Source organism: Falco cherrug, chromosome 10, assembly GCF_023634085.1.
Source record: "Falco cherrug isolate bFalChe1 chromosome 10, bFalChe1.pri, whole genome shotgun sequence".
NCBI classification, from domain to species: Eukaryota; Metazoa; Chordata; class Aves; order Falconiformes; family Falconidae; genus Falco; species Falco cherrug.
In genome coordinates, this window is record NC_073706.1 from 30,733,422 (window position 1) to 30,756,339 (window position 22,918).

The window sequence follows — 22,918 nt, forward strand, 5'->3', positions numbered from 1 at the left end:
AAACATCACTTAGTATACTGTTGCACCCTGAGGCTCACAGGTGAGAGAGGGTGTGTGTGAAGGGGTTCACCATGCAAGACAGCATACAAATATGTGGGTGAGACAGCACCTGTCCCAAGCAGCCAAAACAGCAAGTGAGAAAGGAAGTATGGTTTCCATTCCACAGAGAGGATCGAGTTCCCCAGTGATACAGGAGCAAAACTCAGTTAGGAATTAAATTCAGATCTTCTTCATCCAATCAAGTACTTCAAGCATAACACAAAAACCTGAAACTGGAGCCCAGTGGACAACTTACCACAGCCACTTGGAAACCTTAACAATTAAAATACAAGCCCTTCTACAACATCCTTTTAACTGTTCCTATGTGATCTGATGAAGAGCAGATCTTAGACTGAGAAGAAACATTCACATCAAGGAAATGTTCTCATGCATATTTATTTCATGTAAAAAACAGTATCAGCGCAGGCCAAAGGAACTGCTTTACAACACTTAAAAATTTGACTTTACAAGAATCTGAAACCTCACACATTTCAAAGGGAAACACAACTTTGAACATCAAACAGGACTTAGCAGCAGAAAGCATCAATGGTGGGACACTTGCCAGGCCTAGTTTTTCAAGGAGTATCATGCAGATGAAGCCACCCTGCATTCAGGTTCAAACTCTTAAGTTCCACATATTAGAGGCTAACTACACAAATTTTTTTCCTAAACAAAACCCCCACAAAAAACCACAATAAATGAAAACACCTGGTCCAGAATTTCCACTATTGGTAAGTCCAATGTAGAAGGATAAACAAAATGCAAAGATTCCCAGAGCCAAGCAGCATCGGCATAATTAACTTTTTCCTTCTGTACTTACCAGGAACATGATCCAGGGCGACAAGACTGGATTGGGAGGTGGAAGAGGACCAGGATGTATTTGCATGGGGATCTGGGAAAGGAAAAGATCCATGGGCTTGATTCTGCAAACCCTTAATTGAGCGAATGAGCCTAAGTGGCCAACAGGACTCAGCAGAGGGCTAAAGGCTTACTGGATGGGGCCATAATGCTGCTGCCTGAATTCTCAGTTATGGACATTTTATCTTTCTGCACAATCAAATTCACACCTTCTACCTGCTGTCACCTTCTCTTTTAATATTTTGAATAAAGTCCAAAAGCTCTGGATCACAGAGTGGAACCTTCAAAAAACATCACCCACACTAAATGGCTGTGCTAGAAACCCTTCTGTGCACAAGGTGCTCTGAATGGGAGGTTTCTGGCCTACGTTTGAATTCTAACACACACAAAAAAGTGACATACACAGACTGTACACAAATATTCATTCAGTAATACCAAAAAAGGTATTCAGACTCTAATTCAGATAGCCTAAATTATAACTAAATCCCTGTGCCTAGTGCATCCTCATCATCTTTCTCAGGCTCTCTAAACTGTTCTTCCGGGACTTCCAGGGATACACAGAGAGACTTTTAGCTTAGGCTTTTGGCATATGAGCTTGGTCTGCAACAAACAGAGACTGAACCAAACTACTGTACAGAAATACAAACTATAATTGCTGATACTATCAGAGATAGTAGCAGCAATGGTTTTCTTCAGTTCAAATTTTGCAACAGAAGGAGAAAAGAAAAAAGGCATTAAAATACTTCTTATTTTATTGCTGCTTCCAATAACTTCAATGCATATCCCTTTAAAATAGCTTTTGACACCAGATGCACACTGGATAATGAAACTACACCAGCATAGTAACAGTGAGTATATAAAACAGAAGCATACGCAATGCTTGTGTTCCACCCAGTTGCTCCATGAATGGTCGTGTTACCACTTCTTCAGTTCCCCTAGTCCGGACACACACCACACAGCATGACAGCAAAAAGGTTCAATAAAATCTGGTTATGCAAGGGAGGCCTGAGTTCACAGGTCAACAGATATTTTCAAAGCCTGTAGAACTCACTTATTAATCACACATTAATCACAAGCATTATTTCTTAATAATGACAAACACCTTTAAGTCAACAATGCATGGGTAATGCAGACAGTCCATCTCCCCAGCTGGCAGCTGTGCAATAAAGCCATACTTCATATGCACAGATGTAATTATTTCTACATCTGTGCTCACTATTTTGCCACCAATATTTTGGTGGTGAAAATTCCATGCCAGTCTCTGAAAAGTCTGCATTTATGACCTGTGGGGAAGAATGCTTCAGAGAGCGCCTGTTTTGTTTGTGAACCCAGAAATCAAATCTATTCCTTCCCTTAATCTCAAAACAGTTGTCACTTCAGGTGGCAAAGAAGAATTAAGACTAAATTGCTCATTCCAAGTCTTTACTGAGACATACTGGAAACTGATAAATGTACAGAAAAAATGTTCGTTCTTCAGTGTTAAAACTTACGGAATTCTGGCTCTGTCCTAGTGATTCATTTGCCAGAGAGGAAGTCTACATATTAAGACTTTGGAAATCAAAATGACGAATATTTCCCGCAGGAAGAAAATTATTCTAGTATGGCAATTTCCAACAGATGGAGAAATCAAAACATTTGGCATTTTCTTGTAAGTGGCATATTCTTTTCACACTCAGGTAGCCTATAACCTCTTGTCTTGTAACAGAATTTGACTCACTGGGGAAGCAGAGACACATGCTGAGCGGCTTCTCTCCACAAAGTTAGTGTCAAAGAGTAGAATGGACACAGGTCAGGGCTACGCAAATCTGACAGGACTCAGCCTTTCCCATTAGGCCAGCTAACATTTATCTCTCTGCTCTTCTCCTTATGCTCCTATTCCAGGCAAGAGGAGGACTGACGGGAGACAGCAATTCTAAATGCTTTTCAGACCAACGGGTACATGCCAGTAAGGGCATGCCACAAGCAGTGAAGTGGCAGAGCGGCAGTGGGAATCCAGATGAAAAGCTCTAGCTCTACATAAAGTTTCCCATGAATATTGGGATACTCCTAACTTTCTAACAAGCCTCTTCTGCTGGTATCAAGTGGCAAACCATACACACATAGTAAAAATATTTTATGGAGATGCTGATAGTTGCTGTCTTGTCTTAATACTTCTCTGTGTCTCACAGAGCATAGCTCTGTTAATAAAAATAAGCAAACCTCCACATTCGCATTTAAAAAAAGGTTCCCCCCTGCCCCAAGCTGAAGCATACTAGTGGTCTACTCTTAGCAGAATCTGTTTGGATCAGGAGTATACTCAGACCTGGTAAGAAAAGGTCAAACCATATATTTAAGAATATCAAGCAACAAAGCAAAACAAAACCAAATCAAAACAAAAAAACCTCACCCACTGCTTTTATTTTAAAAAAATGAACAAAAAATTGGAGAGAATAAAAATATATCTTAACCTGGAAAAAACTTCAAATATAGAAATGATCCTCAGAGTAAAAATCCCAGTGCTCTGACCTAATTTGAGAAGTCTGTTGATAGTTTTAAATCAATCAGCTTTAGTAAGTAGTGAGCCTGATGATTAAATATTCTGAGCCATGGTCTAAGGCAACACAATCACCACACAGATCAGAACTTGTTAGTCATGCCAACACCCCTCCGACTCAAATGCCCAGGAAATACCGCACTTGGAGAAAATCTGCCCGTTTCAGTTGAAGTTGCTCACATCTGCAGAGTAACGTCCCAGAAAAAATGAATCTTAGTGAGAACTGCTCTGCAGACAAGAGGCGGGTATTTAGGTATGAATAGTCTTTTCTAGATGAGTCAAGTTTGCACTTACATTTTGCTCTTTATACACAAAGAGTTTATTCTTAAAGCATCAGAGCACTCTTGGCTTGAGCCATCTTTGCTTCAAAAGCTGTACACTGAAGAAGAACAACTCCAAAGCAAATGCCTTCAGAAAAAGCTTTGTGAGAATGTTAAGGTATTTTTTTTTCCTTCCTACAGTTAATGTCTAATGAGATATAACAACAGTGCAGGAAGGAAGGGACAGATGCATGAATGTGTACATACACAAGCTATCTCCCAAATCATGCATGCCTCCAGGAGAAAAAAAATATTTCAGAACATTTGAGGACTATGCATGGTGGGAAGTGCTGCAGAATACACAGTGCTATAATTCTCACCTCTGCAGACATGAACACACATTATGAAAACATGAACAATGTTTAACTGACAACACAACTAAAATTAATATTCTAGTTTGAATGTTACTATTTTGTACTCTCTTTTTAACCCTCAAGTAAGTGATTTCCAGGGTTGTATAATATAAAAATGTGAACAGATGGATATGAGCATTAGCATCTGCCTGGTACCTTAATAGCAGCACTGCACTGCAGATGGGAAAGCCGCATCCCTAAGAGCCTGGAGAGCTCTTGTTCCTTGGGACAAAAGAGAACTATTTTTTACTTTTCCCCCCCCCAAGATAATAGAATAGAGTCTAACAGGCTCTGAGGAGAAGAAACACAGAGTAGCAGTCTCTGCTTAGGCTAGGGCTAAGAGTAAGGATAGGAAAAAGGAGTCCGTGTACATCAAGCAAGCAATAATAACAACGAAGGCAGCTTTGGCTACTTACCTTTTTTCTGCATCGCTGTTCGAAGATCTTGTTTGCTTTGCTGTTGTTGGCCACTAGCCATTTTTTCTCCATCATCTTCATCATGGCTAGACCGTCCAACAGTGAGAATCTGCACGTGACTTCCTATCTTCTGAACATTATCTTGAAAAGCTGCTGGGCCATCAATCCCTGTCAAACAATAGCAAAAGCCTTAGTTGTCTTTGTGTCAAGAAGTTACTGAGTTGCTCGCTCACAAAAAGCATCTTTTCCAAGAATCAGAAATCAGAGGTCACATTTCTAAACTTAAACAAGACTAAACTAGCTTCCAAGGCAAACATCTTACTTCCCACATACTGCACTAGAGAATCTCCAAGAAGTGATCAGGATTTCACTGTTGCCCTCCTCACCCCCCAATGCACCAGAAACACTAAAAACTAAACAGAAAAGAACTTCACTAGAGAGGACTGACAAAGAAAACCGATGCACGTCTCATAAGTCCAGAAACATAAGCCTGAGTCCTAGATTATGCCATGTCCCCTAATAAACAACACTGCTATTATGAATTGATGCTTTGAAATCTTGAAAATTCACAAGTCAATCTAGTAGTACATACAACAGGAAGAGCAGCATGTTAACAAGCATAAATATGCCTACTGAGTTAGTAAATTGCTGTACAGTTAAAACATCACAGTGGAACCATAAAGTAGATAATACATATTCCCTGGAACCTCCATCCTCTGAGATGTTCAAATCCCAACCAGGCACAGTCCCAGGCAACCTGCTCCGAGCAGGGATGTGGGACTAGACGGTGCCCAGAAGGTGCCTTCCAGTCTCAGCCATGCTGTGGTTCTGTGGCTTCTGATGACAGCCAGAAAGAACCTGTTTACCTCCTTGCAGCTGTAAATCACCTCTGAAGACAGAAAAATGAAAAAATGTGTGTTCTTATCACAACCTAACTTTTTTTTTTCTTCAGGACAGCAAGTTAAATCATCAGATTACAAATGTACTTCAGCTTTTAGTTAAGATTTAGTGCTGGTATATATTACTAAATAAGCTATATAAAAATGCACTTTTGTACCAATAAAAATGGTAATATTATCATGTACAGATACACTAAATACGTAAGCCTGTATACTGTTGCTGTTCTGAATTTTTTGTTACTAAGCAAGCAACACTGTGGAGAATTAGCAAGCATTACAAAGAGCTAGTTCAATAAAAGACTATGATGCTTCTCACACCAAACAGAGCTGAATGCATCCTGTAGTGACTGGGATTTTTTCAGACTGTGATCTCCAAGAATACAATTTCAACCCGCTTTGCCAGCAGCTGTCAACTTGCATTAAAGACAACTGGATTACACATTTAGCATGCTTAGCTGTACTTTGCCGTACTTGCTGCACTGCCACTGCGATATGAAGCTTAAGTGGAAAAGAGTGGCCCACACCCTCAGGATCAGGAACAGCACTGGCTGTGCAACTACCTAACAAGATGCAGTCTAACACTGCAGAAGTATTAAATTCACAGAGTTCAAGACCACAAGGATTTATTGACTCATCTGTATCACACAGACTCTTATCTGGCAACTTCCGCACAAACCCTGTAAATTCTGATTTACTGAAAGTAAAACTAATAACAACTAACAATAAATAAAACAATCTGTCCACTGAACCCTGAAGGACTAAATAAAGTCCATGGAAATGTTTCTCTCATCTTGGTGGGGTGGCAATTTCAGGCAGAAGCTCTGTGTGATGCAGAATGAACAGTGTAATTTCCTATGTTGCAGGTGTAATACAGCAACAAACAGAATAGCATTTTTCTTAAAAGTTATCTCAGGATAAGCACTACAGTAATGGTGCTCCAGAACAGACAGGTAGCTGCTCAAATCCACTCTGGTATTTTTAACAGCTTTAACCACACTAACCATTATCATTAGAGTGGCTGCCTAAAGTTAGATTCTTACCTTAATACTCTTAATGCCTTAACAAATTCAAAGGTGTTAAGCATCCATGAGTTTAACAAGATGCTCGTACCTCATGTGTATCTATCTAGTTCCTTATTAAGCTTTGGACAATACAAACCTAATTTTGACAACCCGTTTCAAAAGGAACAAAACACCTTAATTATTCTTCTTCAAAGCAGAGACTGATCTGCAGCAAATGAAACGCCTTTGACAGCATTAGACATTGCACTGAGACTCTTTTTTCTGATGCCTGCAGAACATTTGCGCTCACATCCCGTGTTGTCAGGAACATCACGTATTATTAAGCGTTAGGACAAAGGCTACACTGGCAGGTCACACTTTCAGAGAAGAAAAATCAATTTCAGTATTCTGAAGAGTGTATCACTGGTAGAGTGTGTTATTAAGCAGTACGAATGGTTCCACTAGTGACCCCATTTAAGGGAATGGAAGATATAGCCAGACGAGGGGGGGGGGGGGGGGGGGGAGCAGGGAAAGAACCTCTGGTGCATTAGAATACTGTAGATGGTTCGTGGCAAATGCAACACTATTTAATATTTGTATAGTACATCTTTGTAGCTATATATGTATGTGTAAAATGGTATTAAATGCAAGCATACATTTCTTTTTCCTGTATCATGAGATATAATTGTATCTTTGCAAGTCACAGTTCAAAAGGCAGTTTTACTATTAACTACCTAATGTCTGAAAACACTTCCAAGCTTTTGTAATTGTGATACTCAAGGTGGATCTCTCCGGGTGTTCTCACTTTCTTTGCCTAGCTGACTCCTTTTCACCCACTTACTGGAAGGATGGTTCACTGTGCAATAAAACAAACCATTCATGTCTATAGTTACCAGCTTCCCTGTTTAAGGACAGGGTCAAAAGAGGCAAAGAAGCTGAGTGGGCTCTGCCAAAAAGAAAGTCTTTATTGCTACACTCAGTGTTTTCTACAGCTTTTACCAAAAATTAGGTAGAAAAAAACCCAACAGAGATGTCCTGGAACACCTGCTAAGAAGAAGAGGGAATTTCTGAGAGGCAGTGAAGGAGGGCAGGGAGGAAAGAGGGAGATCAAAACAACCCCCGGAGTACCAGTCCCTTCAGTAAAGGCCTTCTGGTAAACTTTGACATGGCCACGTCTCAGATGAAACCCAGAGGTACCAGAAATGAAAACAAAGAAATAATGAAAAAAAAGCAACAGAAAATTGGCATTCATTGGTGTTTCCATCCTATAAACTAGTATTTAGCAATGCCTGTATTCTGTTAGCACCTAAAATCTTCTAGACAATATTTATAAATACAGTATCATGCTCTTACAAGCTGGTAATCTAAACTAGCACATAGAATGTTTTTATAACCTGAATTAATCTAAATTCTAAGAAATTCAAAATACATTAGGTGGATATGCACTTAAGTTTGATCTCAGGTATGAGATTTTTAGATAGGATTTTTTTTCTTCTGCTTCAACCACACAAAATGTTAATTACCTACACCCCTCAAAAAAAAAAAAAAATTAAAAAAAATCACAAGATCCAGGTCTGGAATGAGGTGACAGAGAAAAAGGTATGGGGAAAAATAAAGGACAGAACTGCTACCGAAAGCCTTGGAAAAGGAATAAAGTTGCAAATCTTGCTTAGTGTTTATGAGGCATAAGAAACAAATCTAAGCTTTTGTGCCTTCTATACCACACTATGCCTGTTTGAAACTTCAGCTTCTAAAGGATGGACCAACAACCCAAAATCCATTCAGTCTCCCTGGATTTAGTAACAACAATGTATTTCAATGATATGAAGTTGAGACCTTGTTTTATTGTTCCAATCCAGCAATTAAAGGAAATATCTTAATGTAAGGGTCACCAGGCATACATTTCTCTACCCCACATGCCCAGCAGCTTTCTGCTGAACCACTTCCAACAAATTTGGTATGTCCTATAGATAGATACTAAAATGAATATGGATGAGCCATCTCAGTTCTACTAGATGTAGTTATCAAATTTCTTTCTGATGAACAAGTACAGACTGCATGGGATGGCAGCTACAGACCCTGAAGTACATCCCTCCTCCTTGGTCCTACAGATCTAGAGGTCCTTTTGGGGTGTTTTTTCCTTCTCCCACAACAGCACTAGTAGAGCATGACAAGTGCAGTTCTGGCTATCCATTTGATACCCATGCATTTTTGTTTCAGCTTCACAATCTTCCAAAATTATTTTTTCAGGAACGAAATACAACTTCCTAACCCTATTTGCAAGTGGGAAACTAAGGGTATAGTCATGCTGAACGCAAGTCTTAGATGTTCAATAGTCCTGTCTAAACCCAGAATCTGTAACAGATTAGGTCCAAGTGGAACTTCCTCTCAAAACTGGATAGAAATTGAGCATTTCTAGACACCCCATCAGAGAAATTCTCAAAGTCATCACAGTCTAATGACTCTATAATACTACAGTAGAATACCAACATTAAAGAGGATAGGGCAGAACTGCAATTTTGATTACTTCATTGCTCCAGAGATAATCAAGAAAGAGTATTTAAATTTTTAAGGGACAATGGGGTAAGGGGAGAAGGTCAAATGGGAGGAAAAGAGTACATACTACTGAGCTTTGTATGACCAGGGAAAGCTCAGAGAGGCCGCTGATACATGTGGCCACTACTTCTAGATGAGCACAAGACCAAACATGAGGAAAGATTTTGCTATCTGACAGTAGTGCACGATGCACTATGGTAGTCTTGAAAAAATCAGTTACAGATTAAATATATGGCAAACTACCCAGCAGCAAATTACAGGCATAAGCATAGTGAGTCAGCTCTCCAAAACATTATTTAAGTATTTAACTATATACTACATGAATCCCCAGTAATTGGATCTTGCAGGAAAAGAATTTAATTGTATTTATACACATCATGTTCCTTTCTGCATGCATTTATACATGCAAACATTTTGCTGTGAAAAGATTTTCAGCAAATGTTATTTCCTCTTAGTTTTTAAATGAACTCTTAAGTACAGGAAAGAATGATTAACTGATTATTCACAGAGAGTCTTTACTACTCCTAAGACACCATGAAAAGACAGATTTCTAAATTATTTGAAAATAATGGTTACAATAAATTAAGAATTTCTTCATAGGACATCTTCAAACTAAGAAAGAAACTAAAAAGGAAGTTATCATACATCAGAGAGAACTAACTGAGCTCAGTGACTGAACAGCAAATGAGATTACGTATCAGGAAAGGAACATAGCATAGAAAACAAGTATTTCTGTCCCTACTTTACCAATGAGGAACTGCAGGACACAAAGATTCTTGTCATTTTATAAAGCATTTAAGACACAAATTCAACACATGAAGTCAGGCATATTGCTCACAGACTAAGTTTTAAGAATGCTTAAGCCCTTTGCAGACCAGATCTGAAGAGCTGACCGAGGTCAGGCAAGAGGTCCCTGGAAGAGAAAATCTCAAGCCACATTTTCTGAGCTCAGTTACATCAACAAGGGTTCTACAAGTATGTCCTTCCTCTACAAACACGCTGACAGCAAACGCAGGCACACTAGATATTTTATATTTTTTTTTTAAATCTTCTTGTATGTGCCTTCATAGGCAAGATACCAGGTTGGATAAGCCACCGGGTCCAACACAGAATTCATACCCACATGGGTAACACCCAAGGCTGTGGCCAGCAGCAACGCTGCAATTGCAACTGTTCTTCAGAAGCACTGCTATTCAGAAGCTGCTCTTCCTCCCAAATTAGGGATGGCAGCATGACCCTTCAAAGGCCAGCTGGCCTCCTCCGAGGTCAAAGACAGGGAGTCTGTCCTCAGAGAAATCTGTTCCTGTTAGACTGACAGCAGAACAAATAAAGAGTTTTGTCCTTTAAAGAACTTGGCTTAAAGCAAACCCTGCTTCCGCTTCTATTGTCTCAAGTGATACACGTTTGAAACTAGAAAGACAAAACAACAGTTGATTATGTTTTTTTGAATTCTGCATTCCTCAAGAAGTGTGACCACTGGGTATAATAATTTACCTCCAGAACAGTGGAACAAGAAAGTAGTATTTCACTCCCTCTCCCTCCCTCTCTCAATCAGATGAACCTATCCTCAAAAGGAATTAACTGAAAAACCAGAATATTTAAAGGAGGGAAAAGCATTTTTTGAGTCTATTTTTGAGGACTATTGTAGCTGTCAGTATTTTGTAAGCCATTTCCTAGTACATGGCTGTTCTCACAGGGGCTGCACATCCACTGATATGGGTTCCAGCAACTGCAAAATCACAAAGGGATTTGTTTATGGGGAAAGGGGGCGAAGAGAAATTTTTTTTAGGAAAGGACAGCTGGAGGTGATTTAGTCCAAACTTCCATCAAAACAAGGGCTACTGCTAAGACCAGACCAGGACACCAAAAGGAAGTGCTTGAGCACCAAGCTCTACATTCACTTTGACGAAATCTAGAAAACTGTAGCAGGAACTGTACTTTCATAAATCTCTATCCTGAGGAGGCCAGAATGAATTCTTCACAATCTAGTTCACGTGTTGCCAAAGCACAGCCTGAAAGGGTTCTCAGATCTAGAAATAACAGGTGGTTTCTTGGTGGAAACTCACTTATTGTTCCTCCTACCCTTTCTCTTTAATGCACAAAGAAGCTGAGATAAATCTACTCCACATGAACTTCCCTCCCCTTGTCAGAAAGGAAGTGTTACAGTGAGAAATGATGCTTCTTATCCAACAAATGGTGCTGCTTTCTTAAGTCAGCCAGCATTAATGCAGTTGCTTGTTACATATAAAAATGGGACAGGATGCACAAATCAAAACAGACAGACAGGCGTGAAAGGGAGAAAAGAAACACAGAAGCAGCAAACCAAATCAAAACGTGAAATAGCCATCCTGGCAGAAAAAGCGCTGTGTCTCAGAGCAGCTCATTTGCTTTCTGACTCTCATAAGGACAGCAGGGAATACTCAACATGCTATAGACTTTAAACGTACAACATAAAAGAAAAATTGCTGGGAAGGTATTATTTGACCATTTAAACACATCCATATTCCTTGTTTCAGTGACAAAAATCTTCATTTATATAGCCCACGGCAGCGAGTGAACCAGTGCAGTTCAGAGCAGGGTTCTCCTAGAATGTACTTACATGCCAGAAGTGCAAGATTGCTAGGAAAAACACTCAGAAATAGACAAAGAAACAACAACATCAACTTTTCACAGAATGATTCCTGAATTCTCATATTAGATTTCACTTTGAATTAACTCCTTGCTTTGCATGGTCTTCTGGGGCTTTTTTAAAGGTTGTGGTTTTATGTTCCTGTTTGGCTTTGCCCCATTCATTGCACATAGCCAAAAAAGCACTTTATCCAGTATATTTATTGATTTCTTCACAACCCTGGGGGGGGGACATCCAACCAAACACAAAAACCCACACCACTATGTACCTGTGATACTTTTTCAAAGAATCATCAAGGTATTTGATATCTAAAGATGCTCTGGTTTTGTATTTTTAACACTATGTAGGGTGCATACTTTTCATAGGTTCCTGCTGCAACTATGTTCACTTGTTTGCATTATTTTTCTGTGGAACTATCTAGCAACACTGTACACTAATTTCAGTAATATCCTTCATCACGCCTTACTAGCATCACAAATCAAATCAGAATTTGATCCACTGTCTTCCCTGGAAGGACAACCCTTTTTTCAACAAACAAAATTCATTTGTTGCATTTTGGGGTTTTTTCCAATATTGAATATATCATGTCAAACAATAAACTGGGAGAACTTTCAAAAATACCAGTTTAATGAGCTAAGCTAATACAAAATGTTATCAGTTTACTGCATTTTCTTACTGCCTCACAAAATGATGTTTCTTTTTAAAAATAGGCACAGGATATACTGGATACCACCATTAAGAATGTAATGCAAGAAATAATCACAGATTTTGAAAAAAAATTGCTAAATACCACACACTAGCCATCACAGAACCACAAAACATGCTGACCCCTACCTTGAGAAGCACAAGCAGTGCTACGTGAGCAATTAGCCACATTCCTTTTCTTGCCTTATGTCAGCATAACCTCATTAAACCTAGTATTTCCCTTGTGTTTGTCTTTAGAACATTGTTCTGATCATAGTTTCGTCATTCTTGGAGCCACTTAAAAAAGCAGCACACATCTAAGACCAGAGTACAATCATTATACTACAGCTTCAAGAGCAATTCATGTATAATTCAATTTATTTTTTTCTCTGAATTAGCTTATTATTCACAGGATCTGGTCTAAAGGTTTTTTTCTTAAAGCACAGAGAGCTTGGCTATGCTTACAGAGGTGATGCTCACTATAGCTAAATACTAACAGAAACCTTGAAAATGCTATTTTAGCATGTAAAGTGCATTCACCCCGCTGGTTTACAGGACATACAAAGGTTACAGTCAGTAGTCAGAGTGGAGACAAAACCTGAAGCAATTGAAAAGCTGAAAGCAGAACCTAAACCTGCCAAGATTTGGTCAAATTACCAATGAACTTCCTCACACAAAATCTCTTGTGTCACAAAACGGTATAAAACCATTTACCCTTCATCCATTTTCATTGGTTAGATCTTAAGTTATTAGCAAAACCATTCAATATTATTATAAAATCTTTTCTTAAAACTCACATTCACTCTTAGAAGTAACTGAAAAATTGACATAAGCTCCACTCAGGGTTCTGCAACCACTTCCATTTTCTTCATTCTTAAGTAACACAACTTAGCTATGTCTCTAGTGGATTGATCAGTAAAATACCTCTGGAATTTTAAAGTTGCATTCAGTTTTACTTTTTTATCCAATAACAAAATATTTTGCAGCTTCAATAAGGATGCAAGACTGGAAATCCAGTTACAATCCCCTGCAAACCCTCCACATTTACAATATTATCAAAGGTAAACTAGGTATGATTCCAAGGGTGAAACTATACATGAAGGAACAGTTAAATACCAGTATCTGGAAAAAAGTAGATGAGCTGGATGAGAAGGGACTACGTGTATGCTCTGAACATGCTTTAAGTGACAGGGATATTGCTTCTGATTTGTTATTAATCATTAGCATAAACTCCAGGAGAGGAGACACTCATAATGTGTGATGAGCAGCACCTCCACTTCATGGAAAAGTACGTAAGATGCAATTGATGGGCAAATGCTGAAGGCCAGGGAAGACTACACATAGCATAGCAGGATGAGCACTAAGAATTGCAGCAGAAGCAGAGGTTTCTACAGCTGACAATACTAGTTTCCAACACATAGAGCAGTATCAGCATGCCAAAGTTCTCAGTCTACATAAAGTGACATTACTTTTACTGACACAACTTGCTTCTATTAAAATATGCCAACATTTGCCTGTCTGGGGAATTTTTCAGAAAATGAATAAAAATATTAATCGCATATGAGAAAAATACGAGGTGTTTCCTGCTATGAAATAATAAAAACCTGTGCAATTCCTTCACAGTAAGCACACACTGCCTACACCTAGCAAGCAAGTTCTCAGAGAGCCACCCAGCAAGGGCAGCCCCCAGCATGCATGTGAGCAGTGTCTGCAGAACAGCCCTGCAATCACACACTCCAACAAGGACTGCTTCTTGCTAGGTGCCTCACTAGCCTGCAGCTAGAATTTTGTTCACAGAGTATTTCAGCCAGGCGCTCATCAGAAAACTACCTAGAAGACATGTGAACGTGTACGCATGTTTGCTGTTACACAGTGCAAATTTCTCAAACCAAACGTGCTGTAATTGACCAGCACAGTATCTCAAGTTCTGAGCACAGTACAGATACAGACAGCCCATAAAGGCAAAACGGGCACTACATGAGATGAAACAGAGCCTCACGGTTATGCAGTAACTATTATTTAAGTACTACCCCCACACAATGCTCATTCAAAAGAATGCCTAAGACAGGCTTTCTTTTAAACTAGTAAACGAATTTTTGCTCTTCAGCAAGAGGTAATTCAAAATAAAATTTGGCATCTGTATTCCTATGCTGGAGTGGCATCATTTTTACATTAAATTGAGAAACATTAGCTTCCTCTTCACTCATTTGGCCAACAATGTTTATATTCAGTTAATTTCAGCTTTGACTTTTACTTATTAAGGCTAAGTATTGACACACCATCTTTCTTTCAAATACATGAATGAAGTCTTCACCTCGGGGCCAGACTCTAAAGCCTATCTAACCTAGGGCTTTCTTTGCAGCCAGAAGGACCACAGACGTAAGAGACGCTGGAGAGTCAGATCTCAAGAATTAAGCTGCAGTATGTAAAGGATGTGTAAAGGATTTTGATAAGGTAGGCTCAAGGCCTGCAAAATCCTTACAGATAAGCCCCAATACTCTTGACCTCAGTAATTACCCTTATTAGTCACTGCTATCTTTAAATAGACTCGTCAAGGCTAGACAGTTTTCTTACTTAAGCAATAATGGAGAGACTGCTGGACACACAAGAATACAGTACAGTCCAGGCAGGACAGTATTACAGTGGCTTTATCCAAGAACTGCAAATTATTGGAAAGGTATTTATTTCATTAGTCATTTGATATCAGCTAAAAAGAAACTGTATGTTGTACAAACCCTCTCTCTTTCTGTGAGTGTGCATGTATACACACACACATATACAAAATTTTAATACTTCTAAAGTAGCTCGTTACTTCTTCCATCTAGTCGAAGTAGCTCAAATGGTAAATGTAATAATGGCAATGTCATTTTTACCTACCCTTTTGTCATTATCAGTAGTATATTTTTTTGTCTACCTAATCTTACCCAAAGCCACTGCTGAAAATTTTCCATACAAACGCTTCCCGTGTGTCAGCCAAGTGGGACAGAGTAACACTGAAGTAACAACTTGAAGAACCCCTTTGAGGATGTTCTCCCAGTTTTGTTGAAATGATTTTCTAAATGCCCACTTAACCTCCAATTTGTATCATTTAAAGCTCAGTAAGAGTCTGGACAGAAATGAATGCAATTTAAGACTGTTTCTCCAAATTACATTACATGAAGATAGCCTAACATCCCACAGTGGTGTAAAATGGGTCTCATTTCTGTAACGCTGCAGGAAAACACCAGCATCTTTCCACCAGTACCTTTGTCCTCCTCTGCAATTCGAACACTCTCCTTTGGAAAAGACTCAGTTTACAAATTTTAGCCCTCCTTCACCCCCAGGCTGTACATGTCGAGACAAGACCAAGTCACTCACATTTTCCAATCTCATACAAATTTCAAGAAATTACTTTTAGGCGATTTTCAGAAATTCAAATAAACAAAAAAACAAAGAGGTATTTTGCAGTCAATTCAACATCTGGCATTTAGCCGCATGCAGCTAACCTTTGTGTTTCCCTTTTTTCTCTTTTCTGGTGCTGCCAGTCTGACAACTCGCAGCTGCTGCCTTGGTTTTTTTAGTTGGTTTCGGAGCTTGGGCATCCACTACCACTTTTACATCTTCCTGTTCGGCCTCCTGCACTGCTTGAGAGATTCAGGGTACCCCACCAAAAACAAAAACGGAGAGAAAGAAGAGAGAAACAGAAAGAGAGGAGAGATTGAATTGAGAACACTGTGAAGGCATAAAAGGGTAAGCAGACATAGCAGAGTTTTTTTGGTATTTCAGACAATTCATGCAGAGAGGAAAGTCAAATAAAACAGAATTTACACAGCTACAGTAAAAACCTGGAAGTATTAGTTTAGTTGGGATGTATTTCTGAACTTTTGCCTCCTTCCAATAATATATCAGCTCCGAACTTTCAGGCCAAAAGTGACACCAGAATATTAATGTGTTGGTGAGCTATTCTAGGAAGCACTTTTGCTCATGGTAAAGTTCTGCCAGACTGATCATCAGCAGTGGCAGCAAGAAGGCAGAAAAATTTTATTTAGACTTTGTGTAGTGCCTATGCTTAAAGCTACATCCTAACCCTGTAAACAAGGAATCATCGGAAGGTTATTTTCAGAACACATCTTGCACAACTCTACATAACACAGTATGACAAGGAGAATGGCCGTGCATTTTATGTTGAAACTGTACACAAGCAGAAATTAAAAACTCCTCCTACTTTGTAACATACACAAATTAATTCTTTAGAAGTCTCAACATAATATGCATGGCATAAACTTTGAATGTCAGCATAATTCATGCAATGCTAGTTGTTTTCAAAGTAAAAAGGGGCTTTACAATTTTCTAAAAGCATGACACACTTTGAGGTCAATCTTTATTCTGGCCAGGCAAAGCCTTGAAGTGAAATAATATTGAGTTTACAAAGGCATAAAACCAATTACCTTTGTGAAATACATAAAGCAATCATCAAACTTCACACCCCAAACAAAACAACCTGTAGGTGGGCACTGAGGGATTTTGGTGCCAGCTGCTGGTCACAGTTAATTGCTAAGCCCCACTGGCTTCACGTGGTGACTGTGGTTTACCTCAGAGGAGTATCACCCTGGCACCTGGGGCCTCCCACCATCACTTCCTTTTTCCCCAAACTAAAATGCTTTCTTTAAAAGGATAAAAAGAGTCCATTAAGAGACCTTACTGGAGAGAACTGGCCACCCATAAAATTAATTTTTAAATATCCTGACAAACTTCATAAACCCCCAAAGACCAAAAGATGGTCAACGATGTGTGGACTGCCAGTTATCTCTCTTTGAAGATGGAAGTCCTCCCCAGGCTTCTGGTCTGTGAGGCAACTTTCTTGTTTACCAAATCCTTCATGCGCATGAATAGGAGTAGAAACACCAAGGAGATTCTCTAAAGGAGTAAGATGACGGGTTTAACCATGTCTGTGAAGACTGTAGTTTACAAACCTACAGTTACGCTCCTCAGCACAGCAATCTGTTATGAATAGCATTGCATTCACAGCACAATGAGCATCTGAGAAACTCAAACACATGCTCCTTTTCTCATTACGTAGAGGAACAGTTCAAGGTTTATAGAGAATATACACTGATTTAGTAGAGGAGTGACTATAAGCCCAAAGAAACAGCTGGTCACCGCCTGACCCCTCATTCCTGTCTTTATCAATCACTAATCACAAGACTGCAGTTCTTTTGCTGAGTGTAAAGGAGCACTGGATGTGAGTAAGACGTAACCAAAGGCATGAGTGCACAGGGCACCAGGGAAAATGGCACATAAAAGACAGTACACCGGGTCTTACTTCCACAGGCGTGGCAGCCTCAGACTAAGCAGAAAACCAAACAGTCCTAACTCCACAGTCTCTAAATAGGTATGATTTGCCAACCCAGCAATCTATCCTGTATCTGTGGCTCGGTCTCTCTTTAAAAACTGGAGTATGTTCTTTTAATTGTTTTAAAGATTATAATCCACATTATAATTAAATTCAGTACTTTACAAATGACCTATATTAAATGACCAGACAGTTCTTGAAATCATTTAAAAAATGACCATATTCATTCACTCAGATGAAGCATCATTTACTTGGTCCAAAGCAATGATTAATCAGCAAAGGATGAAACATTCTGACATTGTTAATTGAAAAGTTGAAGACTTACTTCACTATCTTGTCAGCCATCCTTTGAATTAACACGTAAAAGCCTGAAGCTTTTTGAATTACTTTTGTCGCATAACTTTCAGCAAGAGATACCTAATTATAAGTACAGTGATGGAGCTCTAAAGGACAGAGAAAGAAATATTTCCATTGCTTTATAAGGCAGAGAAGAAGATTTCAGTCCAGTAGCTATTTTGAGCATATACCATCACTGTTGTCTATGGTAAACAGGACTTTCAGACATAAGTAATGGAGGCTGCAAAATAAGATTTAACCCAGAAGCATGCAGATACTGCAGCTGGGTTCATGAAGGAATTGGCACAGGATTTCCTGCTTCTAATTACAGATGCTTTCCCAAGTTTTACCATTACATTTAAACCACTACCTCTAAAATAAATCCAAACCTAATCGCAAAATACCAACTCCACCACAAAATCATCTTAGTTATTAACTATTCAGCAAACAGCAGAACTCAGCTGAAGCTCATCCACTGTTTTCTCTTGTGACTGCAGATATCAAAGAAGTTATGTAGCTTTGCTACTGACTGTACAAATTCAGTTCAGGACAGTACAGAGATCCAGGGGACTTGGCTACATATTTGCATTTAAGCACAGGGTAAGCACTGGTCTCCCCTGCCCAGAAGTGCTGACCCCCACCAAATACCCGCCAGGTAAGTGCTGCCCAGGGCCAGTCAATACTTTGATCCTTGCAGAGGAGTGGGCAATGGGCCACCTTCTGAAGCCTGCCAGCTTTGCTCAGTGGGTCCAACAGGTTTACATGTGGAGCTAAGTAAAAAACACTGTTTTCTGTTTCCAGTGCCTTCTCTTACCCTGGAGAGTTGTAAGAGCCAACATTTCCAATACTCTCTGCACTCACCTGGCAGCTGGTCATTAGTGTGTGGAGCTTTGAACTCAGTGAACCAGCATTCCTAGTCTGTCTTTGCAGAGATGAAGCAATTCGTAGAAGCAATGTTTATCCCCAACCACTTTATCAGCAGATTAAATGTCTTCTCCTCTGCCCTTTACTACATCTTTGGATCACTAAGGAACAGTCTGACAAGAATTTCCCTTCTCAGCAGGTTAGGAACACCTTGAAGCAAACTCTAACCTGCATTCTCCACAGGCTCTAGACAGCCCCATAAAACAATTCACAGTTCCCTGCAAGAAAGCCTGAATAAGGAAAATGAGATAAACTGGCCTCCCTAGATAATATTGACTGATATGACAATATGATTATGTCCTTAGTTGGACATTAAAAAGTTTAAAAGAAAGGTAGGCAGTACCACAGGATAAATAAATAAAGAACCTTAAATGCAGCTATACAGGGATAGCGTTTCACAGACTTTCACTCAAAAAATGCATTAATTTCAGTACAAAGAAGATTTAGGCAACTTTTAAAATCCCTACTGATCCCTGCCTTAAACAAACCACCTTTGAAAATCTAGCCTGATACTTTGTATGCCCAACCCCAAATTATTAAAATCTTCACTTAAAAAAGCTCTACAGATTTTCCTTTTCCATTAGAATAATCTGTTTGTACTAGAATTCATATTTAGACAAGACAAAAATGGAGAAGCATATGTTGTGTTGAGACAGAATTCCAAACAGCAAATAATGCTGGACTCTCAGATCTGATGTTTCGTTCTCATTTGGACTCATAAATTGTAAGAAGTAGTTCTGAGATAAATGGCAAGCTCTCAGACAAAGCAATGACATGATTTTAATTTTAGTGTTATTCATCAATGTTCATGAAATCAAGTACTGACTACTAACCTCGATACAGTATTAGAAAAAAATACTTTGGAGGATACAGAAAAGAGCACAGATTGCAATATTAATTCAGGATCTGGGCTGAAAAGAAAAAAAGGTATTAACACAGTATGAGGTGAGTGTAGAAGGACTTGCACCAAAGCAGAGAAGGGCAGTGTCCTGGCTTTGCCTTGCATCACCAGTGGGCTGACTACTAAAAGCAGGAAAAAGAAGTCTCTCCCATGAACCAGTTCTATGTGGGAAAACACTGCATGTTACAGGGATAAAGCTACAACACAATCAAACAAAAGGATGCAATTTATAAGTAAGTGAATACTCTATGATGCAGACAAACACAGAATTGAAAAAAATAGTGAAAGATAGTTACCCATACATATTTCTATGAGTGAATGAAAATGAAAAGCGTGTTTTTCCATCTGGCCTTCATGAGAAGTTCACACAGGAAATTAGTTTCAAAGTAGCATGCAATGAAAATTCAGGAGTTTTTTTCCATTTGCATGACCATTTTCTTGATATGAGTGCTTGCACACTCTCATGAACTTAAGAGGAAGAAAGAAAAAAAATATCTATGAATCGTAACTTACCAATCTCTATCACATAAAAGTGCCATGTGCTAAAAAAAAAAAGTTTTTTGATCAGTACACTATGTGAAGAATGAACTGAGTGAAAAATCACAAAAAAATTATCATTTTAAATGGATGCATTAAAAATTTGTGCAGTCTGTCTGGAAAACACCTTCAGTAGAAAGAGGCTGAATCATATGATGAGGGATGCGAGACAAATAATTGGCTCAACTGTGTAAGGCAAATATTCATTATATTTACCAATGTCCTCTCAACTGTGAAAGTAAAATCCGGAATCAGTATCACGCAAAGAAAGATAAACTACAGTTCAGTCAGAGTATACCTTAACAAACCAACGCAAATTGGTTGTCCTTTTCTTACAGTTGCCTAAGATGGTCTTGTGTTTCACTGTAAGAATGGCTTGCTATTTTACTTTGCAAAGTTCTAGCCTTAGTGAATCGTGTTGCTTATTTGGGCTGTTGTTCATTATTACTTTATTTCATCAACTTAGATTCTCAACTGGTCTAGCATTTCTACAATCACCTCAAAGAGACTGGATTCGATCAGAAATACTCTGAAGATGGGAAAACCCACTGTATTTTACAATGCAATGGAATTTTTTCATTAGTTTTATATAGACAATTAGTTAAATACAAGGGCCTGAATTAGGCATGTTAGTTACTATTTAATCACACGCAGAGATTTGATTTCTGCTTTAAAATGGTTATAATCAAAGGTATTACCCCTGCAGCTAGTAACAGATTCCAGATGCCCAAAAGCTTACATTGCCTATAAACTCCCTATGGCTCCTTGCAGTTTACGTATAACACTGATGTGTTGACCAGGGTGATTTTATAAAGGCTAAAATACTCGTAAGTGAAAGTGAACATGAATGAGCTGAGAAAAAAGGAACAAGCATGCACGAGAGCCTGGTGCTGCCTAAGGACGTTACTAAAAGCTCACTGCTGTAAGATTTCCTCAGAAAGAACAAAGAAAGGAATTAAAGAAAAGATTCTTCATAAACCTCCCATATCTGACACTGGAGAGGGGGAAAGAGGAGAAAGCATGTAGAATGGAGGCTTAATAGCAAATTTTGGACTCTTTGGGAAAGCAGAAAACTAGTAAGGAAAGCTGAAATTGTCCACAAAAAAGCTTTGCCAGGAAGATGAAGGACAAAAAGAAACTACAGAATTACGTTGTGTGTTGGGGCCCTGAGGGCACCAGTAGGCTTTAATTGCCCTAAGGAGCCTCCCTGGGGGCCTCTACCTGCACCCTGCCCATGGGATATGGCTCCCTTTCTGCCCAGCTGGGCTCTGCTGCCAGCCGGGCTGTGTGCCGCTTCCCAGCTGCCTCTCCTGCTACGCCGTAGGTAGCTCATCGGCTCCAGGGGCCCCTCATATGTACACTGCAGCCTTGCCTCCTGGCCCCATCTCCTCTCCACTCTGGAGGGCCCTGGCCCCAGTTCATCCCTTGTGCCTGGGACCACTGAGAACCCTGTTAGCAGCGGCTGGCTCTGCCCACCACGCTGAAAGCCTGTAGGGTGGTGCTCCCTGGCACAGAGATTGTCAAAGGCAGAAAATAACAGCTAGTTGTCTAGTAGCAACTAAAAGTAAACGTACTTCAAGTGGAAATTTAAAGCAAAGAGAAGGGAATTTTTCAAGCAATTTTTAAGCAATTGCCTCTAAACTTCCTTCTCAAGTCCTTCAGTACCAACAACCACAAAAAGACCTGTAAACCACCTGCTACCCGCTGCTCTCTGGTCCTTGCTGCTGGGTGAGTTTGTTTATTTTGGAAATGTACTAGTGCAGTAAGGACTGCGGATAAATCAAAAAGGTGTTTTAAAGGATGAAGGTGAAGAGACTGCGGCTGAAAGGGAGATCACAGAATATATGCTTATTGGAAATTAAGTGTTTTGCCTGCATGGTACTTGGGAGTGCTGCCTGATCTCAGTATTAATAGTCTTGAGCACAGAAAATTCCTTGCTATCTACAAAAAATAAACTAATACCATCTCATTACAAGATCAGTGGAAAACAGGAATGGCAAAACACTGTTTTGATGAATACGCAAATATATGGGTTTTTAAAGGAATGGTTAACTGATGTCACCTTATAAAGTTGACAGCTTGGTACTCATCAGACAACTCTCTCATCATTCACAGTAAAGGAGCAGAACGACACATCAAATTTAACAATCCAGACCTATGACTTGTCATCAAAAGTGTGTTCAACACACCACACAACCATTGCATCTAGATGCACTGCCAAATGTCAAAGAAAGAAAGTAAGAAAGTAATTTTGCCTTTTCACACATGGTTAATCTAAATTTCTAAATTGGAAGTTGCCATGAAAATTACTGTGAGAGTATCTAATTGAAAACATTTTTAATTTCAAGTCTTTAAAAAAAAAAAAAAAAGGCACAGCTGCAACAAAGTATGGTAATATTAATGAAAGCAGATCTGGCACTCATTCAAATCTCTGCCTTCCTCAGCGCTGTGAAAATAAAAATCGCTCCCCAATGGAAATCCACCATTTTCACAGAAATACAATTACTTTTCTCTGTAAAAATGAGCTTTTATCATTTGCATTAAATGTAATTAAATAACATAATTAAATTCTTGCAGTAACTAGTATCTCTGCATGCTAC

At 39.2% G+C, this 22,918-nt stretch overlaps 1 protein-coding gene across 8 annotated transcripts in view; it reads right to left on the reverse strand.

Annotated features, from left to right (window-relative positions):
* TUB (TUB bipartite transcription factor) overlaps nt 1-22,918 on the reverse strand; it is a 167,061-nt gene that overhangs the window by 22,806 nt on the left and 121,337 nt on the right. For 4 of the 8 annotated variants that reach the window (XM_055722002.1, XM_055722004.1, XM_055722005.1 and 1 more), the window contains exons 4-6: nt 15,774-15,908; nt 4,520-4,687; nt 860-931 (exon numbers count right to left, since the gene is read on the reverse strand). In XM_055722002.1, the coding sequence (XP_055577977.1) occupies nt 860-931; nt 4,520-4,687; nt 15,774-15,908 (375 nt within the window). The remainder of the gene's footprint in view (nt 1-859; nt 932-4,519; nt 4,688-15,773; nt 15,909-22,918) is intronic. The other 4 variants (XM_055722008.1, XM_055722006.1, XM_055722003.1 and 1 more) reach the window with 3 other exon arrangements.